At 51.5% G+C, this 19721-nt stretch overlaps 1 protein-coding gene across 23 annotated transcripts in view; it reads left to right on the top strand.

The window, feature by feature from the left end:
• Positions 1-19721, top strand: part of DYSF (dysferlin) — a 225932-nt gene that overhangs the window by 194353 nt on the left and 11858 nt on the right. For all 23 annotated transcript variants that reach the window (XM_018055066.1, XM_018055062.1, XM_018055052.1 and 20 more), the window contains 10 exons: positions 1073-1201; positions 1516-1671; positions 6852-6943; positions 9793-9963; positions 10564-10706; positions 12682-12821; positions 14034-14122; positions 14331-14426; positions 14834-14975; positions 18903-19002. In XM_018055066.1, coding sequence (XP_017910555.1) covers positions 1073-1201; positions 1516-1671; positions 6852-6943; positions 9793-9963; positions 10564-10706; positions 12682-12821; positions 14034-14122; positions 14331-14426; positions 14834-14975; positions 18903-19002 — 1258 coding nt within the window. The remainder of the gene's footprint in view (positions 1-1072; positions 1202-1515; positions 1672-6851; positions 6944-9792; positions 9964-10563; positions 10707-12681; positions 12822-14033; positions 14123-14330; positions 14427-14833; positions 14976-18902; positions 19003-19721) is intronic.

The following is a 19721-nucleotide window of genomic DNA, read 5'->3' as shown; positions in this document are numbered from 1 at the left end:
AAGCAATGATAAAATACTGTATGTTAGACCTTAGTGGTTACAGTTAAAGATGTATTCAGAGGAAGCTTATAGCCTTGAAAACTTATGTTAATTAAAACAAAAGGCTGAAAACTAACTATACATTTAACTCTTAGATTAAAAAAGTAAAAATGAGACTATTATTATGGAATGCCAAGAAAAGGAAAATGAAAACATTATATATCAAAATAAACGGGGCAATGCTAAGGCAGTAGCAATTTTAAGTGTTTTCCTTATCGGAAAAGAGGAATTAAAATTTCAACTGAAGAAATTAGAAGGAAAAAAATGCTTAAAATAATATGAAGAAGAAGATAATAAAACTAGAAGCAGAAATAAGCAACTGAGTGTGGAATCTGCAGATCTGGAGGGCCGACTGTCCTGCTGGTCAGTTTCAGATACACCAATTAAGCACGCATGTTAAGTGGGTTAATCTCACTATTAGTTATGTACATTTTATCATGTATATTAGAAAACCACTGCTTCATTTAAATCTAAGCACTACTCTAACAAGTAAAAATCATTGGCTGTTGAGAGGAGAGAAATTTGATTCACTGCCATTTGGACATCCTGGGCAGTCAGCATTTTGCTGACTTGTGAATTTTCTAGAGTTCTGTCTTTGATGTTCCAATAAAAAGTTAGTTAACTTTTCATTTATGTGTTTAACTGTGATCTTATTCTCAAGAAATGCACCACTCATGTAGATGATGACTCTTGGGTATTCAGAATATTGGATTAATCAGAAAACCCTGTTTTTCAATGGCGCTGAACAAATGTCTTCCTTCTGTTTTCCCCCCTCTCTCTTGCTCGTCTCATCTCCATGACTTGCATCCTTTTCCTCTCCTTCTCTGCCTCTCTTCCTGGTCCCCCCTCTTCCCTCCACCCACCCCCACCAACCTGCCCTCCTCTTGGCTTTTTTTCTCGAAACTGCTTCTGGTCCCCCCGCCGTTTTTCTTTCTGTCCCTTCTGTTATTCGAACTCTGTCATGCTTCCTTTTTCCCTGCTGTCCCTCTTCTCTCTTTGCCTTGTCCCCCTCTCTCATCCCCACACGTGGCAGGTCTATGACACACCCCTGGAGAACGTGAAGGCCTTTGAGGGCCTGTCTGACTTTTGTAATACCTTCAAGCTCTACCGGGGCAAGACTCAGGAGGAGACTGAAGACCCATCAGTCATTGGGGAGTTTAAGGTAAGTCCTTGAGGACATGTCTCTAGCCCAGGGGTCCCAGCTATGGAGTAGCAGCAATGAGTGAAGGAGGGGCAGAAGTACTGTAGTAATATCAGTAATGACCCCAGTGCTGAGATGTGGCTATGTGGGTGATGGAGGTGGTGGTGGTGGCGTTGATGCTGTTGATGCAGAATCTGATGGGGGTGATGGGATTGCACTGGGCTTCATAATCACAGTGGTGATGACTCTGACAGACTTGGGAGTGATGGACGTAGTGCTGAGTGTCTTGGTGACAATGATGATGGAAGTGAAAGCTGACCCCTCCTTCTTTTCAGGGACTCTTCAAAATTTATCCTCTCCCAGAAGACCCAGCCATCCCCTTGCCCCCGAGGCAGTTCCACCAGCTGGCTTCCCAGGGGCCCCAGGAATGCCTGGTCCGTGTCTACATTATCCGAGCATTTGGCCTGCAGCCCAAGGATCCCAATGGGAAGGTAACATCCCCGGAGCTCTCACCTCCCCTAGAGTAAATGGCAGGCCAGGGAATCCAGAGGCTGCAGAATTTGGATATAATCTTTGCCCCAGGGAGTTCACAGTAAGTGGGAAAACAAACATATACAAAATTGAGATGTTACGGTGTTGGAGTTCTATCAAGGCCAAGTGCTCCAGGAGGTCAGAAAAGCCCAAAGGCAGCACACAACTTTGGGATAATACGGAAGACTTCCTAGAAGGAATAGAATTCTTAAGGGTTGATGAAGTTTTAATAGGTGGGGAGGGAGAAGAAAACCATATTTTAGGAGTTAAAAACATTGGGAAAAGTTTGGGAGCAAACTGCTTAGCATAGGTTTAGCACAAGGATAAGGCATAAGGACAAGGGACATTAATGGTGTTGGTGGGACTTTCAAGGGTGGGGTGGGAAGGCAAGAAGGAGGGACGGAGCGTGATGGGCAGCTGTGCTGGCCTGGCCATGGTGGAGGCTGGAGTAGAAGGAAAAATAAATAATCTTGGTCCTGTCTTTATCCAAAATTTTGATGTTTTGTTCATCATGGACTGTTGGTATTGATTTTATTTATTTTTTGTTTCAAAAAATTTAAAAAAAATTTTTATTTTTACTTTATTTTGCTTTACAGTGCTGTATTTGTTTTCCCATACCAATCAGCCACGGGTGTACATGAGTTCCCAATCCTGAACCCCCCTCCCACCTCCTACCCCATATCATCTCTCTGGATCATCCCCGTGCACAAACCCCAAGCATCCTGTATCCTGTATTGAATATAGACTGGCGATTCGTTTCTTACATGATAGTATACATGTTTCAATGCCATTCTCCCAAATCATCCCACCCTCTCCCTCTCCCTCAGAGTCCAAAAGTCCGTTCTAAACATCTGTGTCTCTTTTGCTGTCTTGCATACAGGGTTATCATTACCATCTTTCTAAATTCCATATATATGTGTTAGTATACTGTATTGGTGTTTTTCTTTCTGGTCTACTTCACTCTGTATAATAGGCTCCAGTTTCATCCACCTCATTAGAACTGATTCAAATGTATTCTTTTTAATGGCTGAGTAATACTCCATTGTGTATATGTACCACAGCTTTCTTATCCATTCGTCTGCTGATGGACATCTAGGTTGTTTCCATGTCCTGGCTATTATAAACAGTGCTGCAATGAACATTGGGGTACACGTGTCTCTTTCAATTCTGGTTTCCTCTGTGTGTATGCCCAGCAGTGGGATTGCTGGGTCATAAGGCAGTTCTATTTGCAATTTTTTAAGGAATCTCCACACTTTTCTCCATAGTGGCTGTACTAGTTTGCATTCCCATGTTGGTATTGATTTTAATTTTTAAACTATCACATTAAAATATTTATCTTGATTACTAAAGTTTTTTGCCCTTCCCTTAAATTTTATGCCTGAGTTGGGCACTGCCCTGACTTACTCTAATCCTGACTGTTGCGTGAAGGAGTGGGACTAAGGGAGAGCCTGAGTCTGGAGCTGCAGGGAAACGGGGGCAGGGGCAGAGTGTTGTTGGGAAGAGAGAGAAAGAGGAAGAGGTGGGGCAGAGTGAGGGTCGGTGGGGTTCAGACGTGCGAGCTAGGGTCTTCGAGTGTCCCTTTAAACAGGTGCAGGCCTAGCCTGTGTCCTAGGTTGTGGGAGGGCCCTGGTGTCCCATCCCTGCGGCCCTGCTCTTCAAGGCGAGAAAAGCTCCATTGCCCTGCTGGGAGATCACAGAGTCGGATGGAGCAGTCCCAGCCCAGGCACCATCCACGGCCTCCAAGATGTGGTTGTGGTCAAGTTCTTACACCTCAGGCCTTCCTGGTGCCGAGACTGACCCAAGCGCTCTGGCCCTGGCTGCTTCTGAGGCTAGTTGAGGGAATGCCGCTGCTCGTAGGAGGCTGGGTTGGGCTGAAAACATCTGGCCATTTCTCTCCCCTTCTATCGGCTGAGGCAGAGGTCACAGACAGGACCCCAGCCTGGCCCCATCACATATGTCACTCAAACTGGTGTGTTTCTGGGGGTATGAGCCTGGCCCCCACTCATCCTGTCCTAAGGGGGGAGTGGACTGGGAGTGTGGAGGACGTGGGCACCCCATTTCCACTGCTGGAGCAGAGGCTCGAAGCGCGTGTTGGGGTGGTGTGCACGATGGGGCTGCTGGCCTGGCAAGTGGCAGCTGCTTCTTGTTTTTATTATTTTATTGTATATTCTTTTATTTATGTGATGTTAATGAACCTTTAGTCTATAGTAATAGAAATTAGTTATAAACTGGAATCAAGATAGATGGGAGAAACATTAACAGCCTCAGATATCCAGATGACACCACTCTAATCACAGAAAATGAAGAGGAATTAAAGAACCTCTTGATGAGGGTGAAAGAGGAGATTGAAAGACCTGGCTTAAGACAATGTTAAAAAAACTAAGACCATGGCATCTGGCCCCAATACTGCAGAAAAGGTGGAAGTAATGACAGATTCCCTTTTCTTGGGCTCCAAAATCACTGTGGACAGTGACTGCAGCCGTGAAATCAGAAGGCAATTGCTTCTTGGCAGGAAAGCAACGACAAACCCAGACAGCGTGTTGAAAAACAGACATTACTCTGCTGACAGTGGTCTTTATAGTCAAGGCTATGGTTTTCTCAGTGGTCACGTATGGATTGTGAGAGCTGGACAGTAAAGAAGGCAGAATGCCAAAGAACTGATGCCTTTGAACTGTGTGGTGCTGGAGAAGACTCTTGAGAGTCCCTTGGACAGCAAGGAGGTCCAACCAGTCAATCTTAAGGGAGATAAACCCTGAATATTCAATGGAAGGACTGATGCTGAAGCTTCAGCTTCAGTATTTTGGTCATCTGATGCAAACAGACGACTCATTGGAAAAGTCCCTGATGCTGGGAAAGATTGAGGGCAGAAGCAGAAGAGGGCATCAGAGAATGAGATGGCTGGATGGCATCTCTGATGCAATGAACATGAACTTGGGCAAACTCTGGGAGACAGGGAGGGACAGGGAGGCCTGGCGTGCTGCAGTCTGTGGGGCCACAGGAGTTGGAAACGACTAGTAGAAACAACAATAGAAACTAGAATGGTGGTTGCTCATGGGGTAAAGAGTGATTGGGTGGAGGAATGAGGAAGCTTTCTGGGGTGACTGAAATGTTCTGTATTTTGAGTCATGTATTGGTTTGTTGGTTACACAGATACACACACACACACACATATATATGCTCTGAATATACTATATATATATATCAACTATGAAATATTTCACTAATGCATATGTATATATACTATGCATATACATGATATATATGTATATGTTACAATGTATATGTATATATTCTATGTGTATATAATATGAATTTATATACTACATATGGGCTTCCCTGGTGGCTCAGATGGTAAAGAGTACTGCTACATATACATTCGTCAAAACTCATCTAACTATATGTTAAGATTGACGTATATTATTGATATAACTTTTACTGTAATTTAAAAAATGAGGGGAAAATACTTAGGCTAAGGGCATGGTTTTAGAAAAGGTAGAGGAACCAGAGATCAAATTGCCAACATCTAGATCATTGAAAAAGCAAGAGAGCTCCAGAGAAACATCTATTTCTGCTTTATTGGCCATGCCAAAGCCTTTGACTGTATGGATCACAATAAACTGTGGAAAATTCTTCAAGAGATAGAAATACCAGACCACCTGACCTGCCTCTTGAGAAACCTATATGCAGGTCAGGAAGCAACAGTTAGAACTGGACATGGAACAACAGACTGGTTCCAAATAGGAAAAGGAGTGCGTCAAGGCTGTATATTGTCATCCTGCTTATTTAACTTACACGCAGAGTACATCATGAGAAACACTGGGCTGGAAGAAGCAGAAGCTGGAATCAAGATTGCCAGGAGAAATATCAATAACCTCAGATATGCAGATGACACCACCCTTATGGCAGAAAGTGAAGAGGAACTAAAAAGCCTTTTGATGAAAGTGAAAGAGGAGAGTGAAAAAGTTGGCTTAAAGCTCAACGTTCAGAAAACGAAGATCATGGCATCTGGTCCCATCACTTCATGGAAAATAGATGGGGAAACAGTGGAAACAGTGTCAGACTTTATTTTTGGGGGCTCCAAAATCATTGCAGATGGTGATTGCAGCTATGAAATTAAAAGATGCTTACTCCTTGGAAGGAAAGTTATGACCAACCTAGACAGCATATTTAAAAGCAGAGACATTACTTTGCCAAAAAGGTCCATCTAGTCAAGGCTATAGTTTTTCCAGTGGTCACGTATGGATGTGAGAGTTGGACTGTGAAGAAAGCTGATTGCCGAAGAATTGACGCTTTTGAACTGTGGTGCTGGAGAAGACTCTTGAGAGTCCCTTGGACTGCAAGGAGATCCAACCAGTCCATTCTGAAGGAGATCAGCCCTGGGATTTCTTTGGAAGGAATGATGCTAAAGCTGAAACTCCAGTACTTTGGCCACCTCATGTGAAGAGTTGACTCACTGGAAAAGACTCTGATGCTGGGAGGGATTGGGGGCAGGAGGAAAAGGGGACGACAGAGGATGAGATGGCTGGATGGCATCACTGACTCGACGGATGTGAGCTGGAGTGAACAACAGGAGTTGGTGGTGGATTGGGAGGCCTGGCGTGCTGTGATTCATGGGGTCGCAAAGAGTCAGACACGACTGAGCGACTGAACTGAACTGAAGGGCCTGGACTTCATTTCACTTTCTGGGGCTGAATGTGGTTGGCAGCTCACTGGTTGGGGGCATGGAGGCCGGGCAGAGAATGAAAAGGTGAACGAGAGCACAACAGAGCTGGGAGTGAGGGAGGGATTTCATAGCTATCCCGAGTATGAAACTTGAGGGACAGGCAAAGCTGTCCGGGAAGGCTGTTTAGGAATTCTATCTGTTGGAAGTCGTGAGAAGACTCTGGTCATCCCCTTCAAGAAAACCTAAAGAGCTCTGTTATTCTTCTTGGCTTTCAGCATAGAGTGGTGTTCTTTTGAAAGTGTCACCATAGTAAGGCTAGTCATCAGAGGACTCAGATTCCTAAGGGTTTCAGGAGGTATACCCAGGGGATTCCAACTCTCTTGGGCCCCCGACCCTTTTGGGAGCAAAGCAGTGAAGGAGTCTCAGAGACGTGTTGGGGAGGTGACTTCACCGAAGTGTTTCCTTCTCTTCCTGCAGTGTGATCCTTACATCAAGATCTCCATAGGGAAGAAATCGGTGAGTGACCAGGACAACTATATCCCTTGTACTCTGGAGCCTGTATTTGGAAAGTAAGTTGGAGTGGCTTGGGGCTTGGGGTGGAGGTGCCAGTCTGGAATAACCCACAGCCCAGTGGGAGAGATGTGGCTGCTGCTGGGAAGTCCCTGTCTCCTGGAGCAAAGCTTTGTTCCCTAAATCTTGCATGTCTGTGGGGGTGTAACCTCAGCTACCTCTTCCTTAAGTCCTTGCAGAAGCTCCTAGTTAAACAGTTACCTCGAAGATCAGAAATTTAAATGGAAAGCCAGAGCATACATTTGCTCCTTATTCTCTTTTTTTTTTATTTTTTTCAGATCAACTTTTACTTTGGAATAATTTTAGATTTACAGGAAAATCGCAAAGACAGTAAAGTTTTCGTATACCCATCACTCAATTTCCCTCACCATTAACATCTTACCTAACATGTATCAAAATTAAGAAATTGATATTATTGCATTACTATTAACTAAACTCTAGCCTTTCTTAGGATTTTGCCAATTTCCCCATGAATGTCCTGTTACTGTTTTAGGATCTAGATCAGGATTCCTGTTACATCTAGTAATTATTTTCTTTTATTATTCCTAGTTCGTTTGTGGCAGATAGTAAAAGGACGTGGACTTAAGGGAGTGAAATACTTCCTGAAGTCTAAGAATGAGGAAGGAAGAAGCAGTGCTGGTTGCAGGGACTAGCTCCCAGGCATTCTGACCTGCTTGCTATTTGGATGCGAGCTTATTTTAGTCAAGGGGCGTCCCTGGTGGCTCAGCAGTAAAGAACCCACCTGCCAGTGCAGGAGATGGGTTTCATCCCTGGGTTGGGAAGATCCCCTGGAGAAGGAAATGGCAACCTACTCCAGTATTCTTGCCTGGGAAGTCCCATGTATAGAAAAGAGAATCTTGAGAGAGGTTGGTGGCTATTTCTCTAGCGCCTGTTGGAGAAGGCATGTACTGATATTGTCAAGCAGCACACTGGATTCATGAACCAGTGTCATGCCTTTTTTGGAGGGGAAACGGCCCTGGCCAGTGATGAGTCACTGCCTAGCTGGAACTGGAGGGCAGGGCTGCGGGGAGGATGGCAGGTGTGAGAGAGGAACCCTGTTTGGTGCGCGTGGCTGGCATGGGGCCCCAGGCTGAGGGGACCACACAGGGCCCAGGGCAAGGTTGGAGCGTGAGTGTAGAACACGCCTCTTCCTCGCTGTTTGCCATCTGCCCCCAGATCATGATCACCTGCCCTGTGGTCCAAGCCTCCCAAGTCCACAGCAGAAGCTCTTTGTTTCTATCACCCACGTGTTGACCAGCCCTAGGCATGGGACATAATCAAAGACAACTCTGATTTTGTCTACCAGTTTCCTATAAACATCTGTTCTATGAGGTGATCTTCCTCACTCCCTGAGTGGAAACCACGGTAGGCAGGCCACTTCCCCGCTTGGGTTCAGACAGTCCACTTTGCTAGAAACCCACTGTCTCAAGTTGGTAACCAGAACGCGCATTCATGAGTTGTCAAGAGCACGTGAGACGGCCGGAGGGTCCACCTTGGGCACAGCATGTACACCTTGGGCAGGGGTAGGCAGAGGGGAGGAGGGGCTTTGCCCAGTTGCCTCCCCCTCTAGCTGCCTTGCCATTCTTGCAGGGCCAGGACCAGGGAGCATGTGGGAGAGGAGGGGCCCATCTCAAGTGCAAACTTTGCTCATCTGACACCCTTTAGGTGGCGGGTGTTTGCTTTCCTGTGGGTGCTTTCCAGAGCCCTCCTACCCCCACCAAGCCCTCCCAACATAGCTCCTGAGATGTGGCAGGTGCTGTGTCCCTTTAGCTGGCATCTCCCTCTCATCCACCCACCCATTCTCAGATGCATCTCCCCACAGCTTCTCGCTGTCAGAGCCCCACATCCGATGGGGTGGGCTTCAGGCAGCCCCCTACACTGCAGCTCTGTGCCCAGCCAGGACAGGCGCACAGCTCCTCCCAAACACACTGCACCTCCTCTCTTCCACTAGCTGCCTGCACTTCATCAAGCACAACTCAGGTGCCAGGCTGTGTCTCCCTCCTGAAGGGAACTCATTTCAGAGAAGGGACAGCACTTCCACACTTGACCTCCGTGGGAGGTGCGGCTCTCAGAGCACAGCAGCGCTCTCTCCAAAGAAATCTCTCACAGGTCCTGTTTCCATCCCACTCCAGAAGCAGTAGAGAATCCCCAAGAGTCCTGAAAGTGGACCCCGGGCCACGCCCTTGGTAAATTCCAGAGCTCTGGCACCTCGCTCTGGAGTTTCACATCTTATCTCTAGGTGTCCTGGTGGAAACTTCATTAAAATTTTATTTATTTATGTGGGTGCATCATAATCTTCCTTGCATCATGCAGGATCTTTCCTTGAGGCATGCATACTCTCTAGTTATGGTGTGTGGGCTTTAGGAGTTGCAGTGCACGAGCTTAGTTGCTCTACCGCATGTGGGATCTTAGTTCCCTAACCAGGGATGGAAGTCGAGTCCTTTGCATTGCAAGGCGGATTTTTTAACCACTGAACCACCAGGAAAGTCCCCGGAAACTTCATTTTTAACCGTGTGAATGAACCCAGTTCATTCGTCCATTCTGTGATCCATCTGGCAGGCATCTGCTGATTATTTGGGAAAACCACACACACACACACACACGCGCGCACACACACACACACACACACACACACGAGACAAGCCCCACATCAGGAGTGCATACGTGATGTGCTGCAAGAGCGGTGGAAGGTCTGAGGAGGGTGGACTGCAGGCCAGTCCTGCAAGAGGACGAGGCCAGGGGTGGCTTTCCAGCCTGTGCGCCAGCCTGGCCACCCCCTCGAGGTCCTGCTGTGTCCAGTGACCTCTGAGAGCTAGTGTTGTCGGGATGACCCCCTCCTTCCTCGCAGGATGTTCGAGCTGACCTGCACTCTGCCTCTGGAGAAGGACCTGAAGGTCACCCTCTATGACTATGACCTCCTCTCCAAGGATGAAAAGATTGGGGAGACGGTCATTGACCTGGAGAACAGGTTGCTGTCCAAGTTCGGGGCCCGCTGTGGACTCCCCCAGACCTACTGTGTGTAAGTGCACGGTGCTGGCTGCTTCTCTGACTGTGGGCTGAGCACTGACTGTGTACCGGCCTGATCCTAGCCCGGCACAGACGCTTCCTCATCTCAGCCCAGGTCTCATCCCCACTCCGCAGATATGGACACTGAGTGTAAGTGGTGGGGTTAGGATTTGAAGCTGCTTATCTGACTCTAAGAACCCAACTCTTCATCATGTCGTTACAGTTCTCCTGAAGGCACCATCGAGGTGCCTGGAGAAGGGACGGAGAAGGGAGGCAAATGGTGGGATGGGTCACAGAGCCTGGCTGGCCCCTACAGTCCTCACTCACTTCCAGCCAACTTGGGTCTTGTGTGGGTCTGATTCTCTAAATCTGAAAATTGGAAACCTTTCAGTTCCAATCCCATGCATGTATAAAGGAGTCCTTTTGTCTCTGGGCCTCAGTCTTTCTGTGTGTGAAATGGGCTCCCCAGTCATGATGAACAATCATATAGGGTGCTCTTGGTCAAAGAGAAGGGGGGCTGATGCCATGTTTGTGGGCACATGGGCCATTGCGTGCCCCTCCGCCCCGTCAGCGTCCTGGAGCGTCTCATCTCTGTGTTTTGCTCGGGCCTCAGCTCTGGACCCAACCAGTGGAGGGACCAGCTCCGGCCCTCCCAGCTCCTCCACCTGTTCTGCCAGCAGCACCGAGTCAAGGCCCCCGTGTACCGGACAGACCGCGTGGTGTTTCAGGATAAAGAATACACCATTGAAGAAATAGGTGAGGTCGCCCTCCAATGCCCTCTCTCTTATGGGTCCCCTCCTGTCGTAAAGGGGTTTGGACATACCCACTGGACAAGACCTGCACCCACACGGTGTGGTCTGGAGTCTCTCCAGGGAAGCACAGATGGACTCAACTTGCCCTTGGTATTCTTCCTGGAACACCACTGTGAAGATTAGAGGGCAAAGTTGGGGCCAGGTTGGGGGTTGGGGGGTTCATCAGAGTTCAGCCTACGGCCAGGTTGGGGCCTGTCTGAGGGGAAGATGAGAGGGGAGCCTGAAGCCAGGGTCAGGTCATGGTTGGGATTGGGCTGCTTCTGGCTTTGGGTGGTCAGACTGGTCAGAGATTGGGTACGGCCCACCACTGAGAAGGTTTTCTACTTGGATCACACTAGCATGCCAATTTGACCTTGACGGTACCTTCTGAGCCCCTGGCCACAGCTCCTGCACCTGATGCATCCAAAGGGTGGCAGGAAGCCCTGTAGCCCTCGTCTTGCCCGATGCTCTGGGTCTGTCTAATGCTCACCCCTAGGGTGCCGCTGCGTGTTCCCTGCATGTCTGAGATGCTCACAGCCTGCACGGCCCACCCGGAGCAGCTCAGACTCCCCAGAGGTGTTTACAGGCCCAGCTGGCCCCTCGCCTCCTGCTGGTTTCGGCGATGTTTGATGTCAGAGCTGGTGCTGCGGTTGGAAAAGGGGAAGGAGGCTTTGGCTCCCCCATCTCCAGCGCGCCCCTTCTGTTTCTCTGGTTCTCCGAGGTCGTGGCTGAGTCAGGCTCCTCTCCATCAGGCCCTGACCCCACCCGCGTTCTCTTTCCCTGTGGAACTCGCATCTGTTCCACAGGGGTGGGCTCATTTCCTTCTGCTAGTCCGTGAGCAGCTTAAGCACAGGGACCAGGGCTCGTGGTCATAAATTCATAGGAAGAGAAACCCAGAAAGCCAGAATTCTGCCTGTTTTTGCAGATGAGGCCGTTCAGACCAAGAGTGGTTAACAACCTGCCCAAAGTCACCTAGCCCTTGAGAGGCAGAACCAGGTTCCTGGCCCAGTGGTCCTCCCGCATGCTATGCTGCTTCCTTAGTGGCACCTATTAAAGTGCGTAAGGCAGGTGTGATGGGTGAACGTGTGTGTGTGTGTACGCGGTGTTAGAATCTGTGCTGGTGAACATGAGCACACCTGAGTGCACATACCTGTGTATAGACACATGTAGACCCTCCTACTCCCAGTCAGGTCTCTGTCATGGGAGCTCCAAGTTCATGTTGCTGGCTGATCAGCCAGCCTTCTCGGGGTTGGAAACACCCCATCCACAGTACCAGTTCGTGACCCACTCCTTGACAGGTAGAGCTACACCTGGAAGCATGCAGGGGAGGGGGGTATTCACGCCCAGTTACACACCTTTCCTAATGAGGGTGTGATCTCAGCCACCCCCTGGGCAGGTGTGTGACTGCCTGCTGCTTCTGTCACCTGTGAAATGGGGCTAATAATAGTACTTAGCTGTTAGGGTTACTTTGAGGATCAAACCTTTAATATCTATGAACAGTGCCTGGCTCTTGATTTAAATGTGTTCTCTGTTATTGCTAATATTTTAGCTACTGCTACTAATCAGAGATTGCATGAACCAGAGAATAGTACTGAGAGCACTTAGTTGCTTTGTCTGGCAGAAGAGCTTGTAGAGCCTCAGAGCTGAGAGCAGTCTGGAAGGGCTTCCTGGAAGTGGTGGGCTTTGGAGGGTGGAGAGAATTTATAAGAGCTTACAGAAGATGCTTGGAAGAGGTGATGGCAATGGGGACTCTGGATTTTAAGCCCGGAGCCTGTGGACAGTGAGATTCCCGCTACAGAGTGAGATGTGAGGGCCAAAAGTGTGTGTCTGGGTTTAGGGTTAGGCTGTGGGGTTAGTGGCTTCCCAAGGCCCCCAGGCACCCCTACCATCTCCTGCTCACTCAGTCCTGGCAATGTTTTTCATCTTCTTCCTGGGGTTAGAGGCTGGCAGGGTCCCAAACCCACACCTGGGCCCGGTGGAGGAGCGTCTGGCTTTGCATGTCCTCCAGCAGCAGGGCCTGATCCCTGAGCACGTGGAGTCCCGGCCTCTCTACAGCCCCCTGCAGCCAGACATCGAGCAGGTAGGACCTCCACCCACACCCCCAGAGCCCCTGACCCTCAGCTGCCCTGCCCCAAGGATAGCGTGGATACCCCAGAAGCACCAGTGGAGACCTTGGGATTTGGCTAACCCCTCCTTGCCATGTTTTGCTGATCTGAGTGGTTACCACTGACCACTGTTGGCTTATGAGAAAGCCCCCTTGAGCCTGGCCTTCCTGGGCTACCTGTGGACCTTGGGCCTGGGGAATGAGCTGCCTCCTCCACCCCCATGTAGGCTGAACCTCTGACTGCCCATGAGTCATTCTGAAGCCTCAGTGTTTTAGCCTGGCCTCAGGGTGTCCTCCCTTACCATCAGTCAGTGACAGCCCAGAAGGCTGGCCCTGTGCTGGGCTTGTAGGGAGTTCAGACAGGTCGACCCTACGACAGAGAGGCAGAGCAGCCACTAGGAAGGTCAGGGGTGTCCTCCCAGGCAGAGGGAGAGGGAGCAGAGGGACAGCAGACCTGGGCTGACACAGGAAGGCTTCCTGGAGGGAGTGAGCTCAGGGCTGGGACTTGGAGGAAGACGAGGAGGGAAGGGCTCACCAGCAGAGATGGGGCGATGCAGCCACGCACGTGCCTTTGTGCACAGCCGAGAACATCCTCTCTGCTCTTTGGAGCTGAGTCCTCCTTCCCTTGGTGGCATGGCTACCAGCTCCCCAGAGTGGCACTGCAGGTGTTGAAATGTCAGCTCTTTCATGCTCACGTGAACAGATGTTAGGTCAGTCCTTTCTCCTCCTCCTGTAAGATGGGGCCAGAGGTAACAGCTGCTTGCAAAGAGGGCATGAGCTGAAGGGTGGCAGGTAGAATGGCTTCTTGTCTGGAAACCCTCTGAGCCCCTATGACCAAACCACACTCTCTGACCCTCTACAACCACATCCACCACCCCAAGGTTGGAGTGCCCCCTACTCCTTCCCACCTGGCAAGGTGAGACCCAGCAAACATCACCATCCCCAGGGAGCTGCCCTGACCCTGACCCCTGACCCCCAGGCACTCCCCAGGTCCCTGGCCACTGGGGCAGTGGGCTCAACGCTATAGTCCCACTGAAGGCACCTCCCCTGCTGGATGCTGAGCCTCGCCATGCAGGCCTGAGGCTCCTCTGTCCTGTGCTCCAAGTATCCAGCGCAGAGCAGGCTGTTGGGAGATGTTGGTTGAGTGAAAAGGGTGGTGAGAGAGCAGGGTCGTGTCTCCCTCCCCAGGGGAAGCTGCAGATGTGGGTCGACCTGTTTCCAAAGGCCCTGGGCCGGCCGGGACCTCCCTTCAACATCACCCCACGGAGAGCCAGAAGGTGACTGACGCGGCCGGAGCTCAGGGCTGAGCAGGGTGAGGGGTGGTTGCTGTGGGTGGGACCAGGAGGTGGTTCTTGGGCCGGGCTTTTTGCCACTCAGGCACCACTCCTGTGTGAATTTGACCAAGTGTCCAGTTTTTGGCTTTTTGGCCAAGGACCGCCCACCCTTGGTGGGAATCCATGTGGATTTGAGTCGTTTTCTCTGCAGGTTTTTCCTGCGTTGTATTATCTGGAACACCAAGGATGTGATCCTGGATGATCTCAGCATCACCGGGGAGAAGATGAGCGACATTTATGTGAAAGGGTAGGAGGTCACCCTTCTTTCTACCCGTCCCAGCTCCAGGGTGTCGCCTCTGCCCTCATGAGGATGGTGATCAGTCAGGAAAGGGGGTGCTCTGGTGTGGGAAAAGAATGAGAAAGCAAGAACGGTCTTATGGGAGTGTCTCTGCCTATGGGGAGTTGACTCCCACAGATGTCTTCTTCCATGCTAATGTTTGGGATGAACTTACAAGGTTTGAGGATGCCGCTCAAGAGAGAAATTAGAATATTGTGAAATTTATGGTACATTTGGTATACTGTGGAAATTTCTTGGGGTTTATTTTTCCTCTATCATTTACCAAGTTCAGTGACCTTCTTGATTCCTTAAGTTGAGGATGCATATTGTGGTGGAAACCTCAATTAGCTACGTTCTCTCAAATGTGATATTTCTAGTTGGATGGTTGGCTTTGAAGAACACAAGCAAAAGACAGATGTACATTATCGGTCCCTGGGAGGTGAAGGCAACTTTAACTGGAGGTTCGTTTTCCCTTTCGACTACCTGCCAGCTGAGCAAGTCTGCACCGTTTCCAAGAAGGTGAGTGTCCTTCCTGTCCCCAGGGGTGCTGGTCCCAGGGCTGAGGCTGCCAGCCTGCTCACCCCGCCTGCTGCAGCTGCGTCACTGCTGTATTCTCAGCCCGTCCCACCGCTGCTGGAATCCCATCTGCCACCACGGCGAGCGGCCACAACTGTCCCATTACCGCCACCGTCTCCACCACCGCCGTGTCCTCCATGCCCGCTCCTCCTTCCTCTTCTGCTGCCTTTGCCGTCATCAGCATTGCTGCCACCCCAGCCCGCAAGGCCCCCACTGTTATATGTAACTAAGTCCAAATCCTAACAATTCAGCTAGCAGGGAGGCCCTTGGTGTCAGAGTGGAGAGGACACTGTAGGGAGACTCAGCAAGGTCATCGGAGGGCGGGGGGGGGGGGTACCCCCTAGGCAGGGTGGCCCCAGAGGGCTGGGCTGGCCTGAGGTCAGCTTGTCGATGGGGTCAGATGCTGCTTAGCAAAGTTTCCGCTGCTCCCTCCTTTCTCCCATTTCTGTGCCTGGGGCCTGCGCCGCCATCCAGGCTGGTCTCTCTCAGGCCTGGGGAGGTCCTCCCGGTGCATCAGCTAGGGTCAAGGGGCTGCTCCAGAGCTCTCAGCTCTTTGTAGGTCCGCATGTCTTGGTTTAGGCCTCATCTGGGCCATAAACTCTTTCTTCCTGAAACGGGTGGGTCTTGAGGCAGGTGGTGGCCCTGAGCCAGCTCTGATGGAACAGCCCCCAGAGCATGGTGAGGAGGATGCCACGGGCAGTGGCTGGCCGGAGGCGGCAGGCCCCTCTGCTGGAGCCTCTAACCATGCCTCCCTCCTAAATCCGTTTTGCCTGGAGGTGCTCTCCTGCTTGATTGACTGGGTGAATGCCCATCTGGACCTGAGATTCTGAGGGTCCCACTTCCTTCCAGAGGTGGTGCCCGGCTTCTTCTTGTCACAGAGGCAAACTTGTGTGACTCCTCTTTCTGTCCTGAGTGGCTGTGAGGCTTCAGGAAGGGAGATATGTAGCGTACCTCAGCTGCCATGACCCCTTCCCAACCCAACACACAGCACTGCACTTCAGAGAAACTGGAATGTTCCGGTGAACATTCTGAAACCATCAAGCAAAAGAAGTAAGGGCTAAATAAGGCTAAATGAATTCTTTCCCCCGGGGGTTGCTGCCTAGTGCCTACTAGAAAGCAGAGAGTGGTAAGCCCCGGGTGCTGCACGGGCAAGGCAAGCCTAGCCTGTTTGTAGGTTTCATCTTGTCTGCCTTTGCCCAGTGTGTTTGTCTATCGAAAGATGTTTCCCTGACACCGCAAATGCTGCGTCTGCTGGGGGCGAACTCCAGGTCAAACAAACAGCGCCTGTCCTTGCTGTGGACAGAGAGGATGGGGAATGGGGGCCTCCGGCAGGCCGCTGCCCATGCTCACCAAGCCCTGCACGGGGCGAGCTGTGGCTGGGGAACCGAGGCTGCGAGATGCCGATCGGCCTGCTCACAGGGGAGGCCAGGCCACCTCACTGTTGTGACAGGTGGAGATGGGGGCAAAGAGTTGCAGGAAGCAGAGGCTTCTGCTTTTTCTGCAAAGTAGGAAAGAGAGAATCTCCTGGTGTTGTGGCAGGTGACTGAGACAAATGAAAAAGCCTGGAAGCGGCTATTACACTGAGCAAGGGAGAGAAAGGGAAGAGAGAGACCTACTAGATGGTACCCGGCAGTTCTGAGAGCCCAGTGGGGGCTGCCGATAGAGTGTGAGGTGGCTCCATTCTGGCAACAATGGGCTTTCATTTCTGCCCTTTAGTCACCAGCAGGGAAGGAGGGAGTCTGAGTCACGGTGGAGCTCAAGGGGAAGAGAGGGGCTGAGGGAAGGGACCGGTTGGCCTGATGCCCTGCAGGCCGGGTTGGTCTTGGGAGAATGAGGAGGCCAGGAGGGCTGCTAAGTGGGGAGGAGGAAGAGAGGTCTGGGGAGGCCCACGGTGGGTGGGGTCCCACCTGTGTGGTGCCAGGCTCTGGAGAGGGCAGCTGGAGTGAGGGGTGGCAGAGGTCAGAGGAGGAGATTGGAAACAGCAAGGGGTTCTGCAGTCAACCAGGAAAGGGAGGGAGGAGCTGGCTTGACCCGAGAGGGCCAGCGGGTCCCTCTGGGAGAAAAGACCCTGGGAGGCAGGGGAGATGTGCCCGTAGTAGGGCCCCAATTAGCCGGTCTGGGCTAGGGGACTGAGTCTGCTGGGGGGTTACTGCAGGGGCACTGCACAGCCTCTGGGTGTCCTGGTCCTGCTGCAGAGCCCCTCTGCTGAGGGGTTCAGGGCCTCTGGCAGGCAGGCCCTCCAGGGACCCCATTAACCAGACGAGACTGTCATAAAGTACAAGGTCTCCTTTCATCCGGCAGCTTTGAACCACCGCTGGTTGCCCCGGCTGGCTCCCCACCTGGAGCCCAGCACATCCACCGGGGCCTGCTTGCGCGTCAGGCACCCACCCTGCAAATAAACAGCTAGTAAAAGGGCCCAGACTGGGAGCATAATGAGTGCCTGGGACCTGGGGGGGCCATTCCCCAGGCTGGAGCCCCAGCCCAGCTGCTCCCACCAGGGGCCGTTTGAACCTCTGGCTCATTACTGAGCCCATAAACCGGGCCGGCCAGAGGCATGGGGGAGGCTGGCGGCCTGTGCAGGCGGGCCTGTGGAGCTGGCCGTAAAAGCCCCGCCAGAGGAGGGAGGCACCTGCAGGAGGGCTGGGGCCCGGAGCGGGGGAGGCGCCAGATGGGGGCCGGGGGCGAGGGGCCAGGTGGGGACCTGAGCCCCTTCCCCAGCCCGCCAGCAGTCCGGGCTGCACCCGGCTGCTTCGCGAGGTGATGGCTCCTCAGGGGGCGCTGGTGCAGGAGCTCTGAGGGGTCCGTGTGATGCGGAGTGGCCACCAAGGATGTATGTATAGGGCACCCGGGCCCAGACAAACCCTGGGTGGTCAGCAGTGCTCCCCGACTCCTGTGGAGTCTGTGCCCTTGAGACTGGGTCCCAAGCCTGCCATGACCTGGCACCAACCATCAGCGGGCTGTGGTCAGATTGTTTCCTCTCCTTGCTGCCCACTCGGGTGAAGCAGCAGAGGACAGAGAGCAGGTGTGAGCTGGAAGGTCCCAGGGGCAGTTCTTTGGGTTGAGTGTGACTGGGCCAGAGATGGATCCAGGCCTCAGGGAGCCCAGGGCCCATACTCAGCTGCTCCCCGAGGTCTCCATGGAGAGAAGGCCCAGGCGATGCTAGTCCAGGCTGATTGGCCTGAGGAGGGGGAGGTGGGGGAGCAATGGGCTGGTGACCTTCCTAGCACTGGGGGCTTTTGATCTGCCCTAGGGTAAGATCTTGGAGATGAAGGTGGGCTCCTCAGTGCCAGTTCCTTGCAACAGTGTGTTGGGGGGAGCCCTCCAGATTCCCAGCCAGCCCATCCTGTTCCCAAGATCACCCTGGTAGAACACGATTAAGAGGTGAGAGTGGAACCCCAGAACCTGACTGCCTGGTCCAGTCTACCATTCCCTAACTGGGTGACTTGGATAAATTACTTGCTGTGATTTCCTCAGCTGTAGGGATAGTATCTCTCTTATAGGTCATTGCAAGGATAAATGATTTTATAATGGAAAGGGGCTGATGTATAAGAAATGCAATATTAATGTTTTTATTAGCTGTCAGAGCCTAGGCAAATTATTTACTTCTCCAGGCCTTTGTTTCATCATCTGTAAGACAGGAATGAAAACCTTGACTCATGGAATTGTGAGCATTAAAGGAACTACCTTATATCAAATGAACACTGCCCTCTGGGGTCTCAGCAGTCTTCTTGCCAAGACCTGGCTCTGGCAAGTCCCTCAGGGATGTGCCCCTACACTGCCTCCTCCAGGCAGTCCTCCAGGCAGGAAGGGACCTCTGCCCTTCTCTAATCCTGTTCCCCTGCTTCTTTCTCTGCTTCTCCTCTGGGCCAGGATGCTTTCTGGAGGCTGGACAAGACAGAGAGCAAGATCCCCGCACGAGTGATATTCCAGATCTGGGACAACGACAAGTTCTCCTTCGATGACTTTCTGGGTGAGCACCATTTCCGGTCTACCATTCTGCCTATCAGTGTGTCCCAGAGTCCCTGCTGTGCACGTGTGTGTCTCTCCCTTTCGGCAGGGCTGGCTGGAGGATCAGGGAGCTCACAGTCGCTGGTCCCTGGTGCTGAGTGAGGCTGGTGACACACTCTGCCACGGGGATCAGAGCGGCCAGCAGGGCGGCATGGAATGGTGGGCCGTGGTGGGTGGTGGGACCCGAGGAAGGAAGAGAGGGGAGCCCCGGTGAAGATGTGTGGGCAGGGGCTGGCTGTCACTAGCTGTCTGGCCTCTGGAAAGTTGTGGTGCATCCATACAATGGGGTGTTATTCAGCCACGAGAGAAGTGAAATCCTGACTCATGGTACACCATGAGTGAACCTTGAAAACATACCAAGTAAAAGAAGTCAGACATAAAAGGACAAATACTGTATGACTCCTTCATAGGAAATGTCCACAATACGTAATCCAGATACAGAAAGTGGTCACCGGGGACTGGGAAGAGAGGTGGGTACGATGTGTCTTTTAGGGATGATGAAAGTATTCTGAAATTAGATAGTGGTCGCACAACTCTGGGAATATACTAGAAGCCACTGAGTTGTACGCTTTAAAATGCTTACAACGGTGCATTTTATTTTGTGAATTTCACCTCAGTAAAATAGTGAGGCTGTGAAAAAGGCCTTCCAGGAGGTAAGGAGCCCTGGGTTCCAGTTCCGCT

This window comes from Capra hircus, chromosome 11 (assembly GCF_001704415.2).
Source record: "Capra hircus breed San Clemente chromosome 11, ASM170441v1, whole genome shotgun sequence".
Classification (NCBI taxonomy): Eukaryota; Metazoa; Chordata; class Mammalia; order Artiodactyla; family Bovidae; genus Capra; species Capra hircus.
The sequence above is the reverse complement of the archived record's forward strand: the minus strand, read 5'-3'. Positions and strand labels throughout refer to the sequence as shown.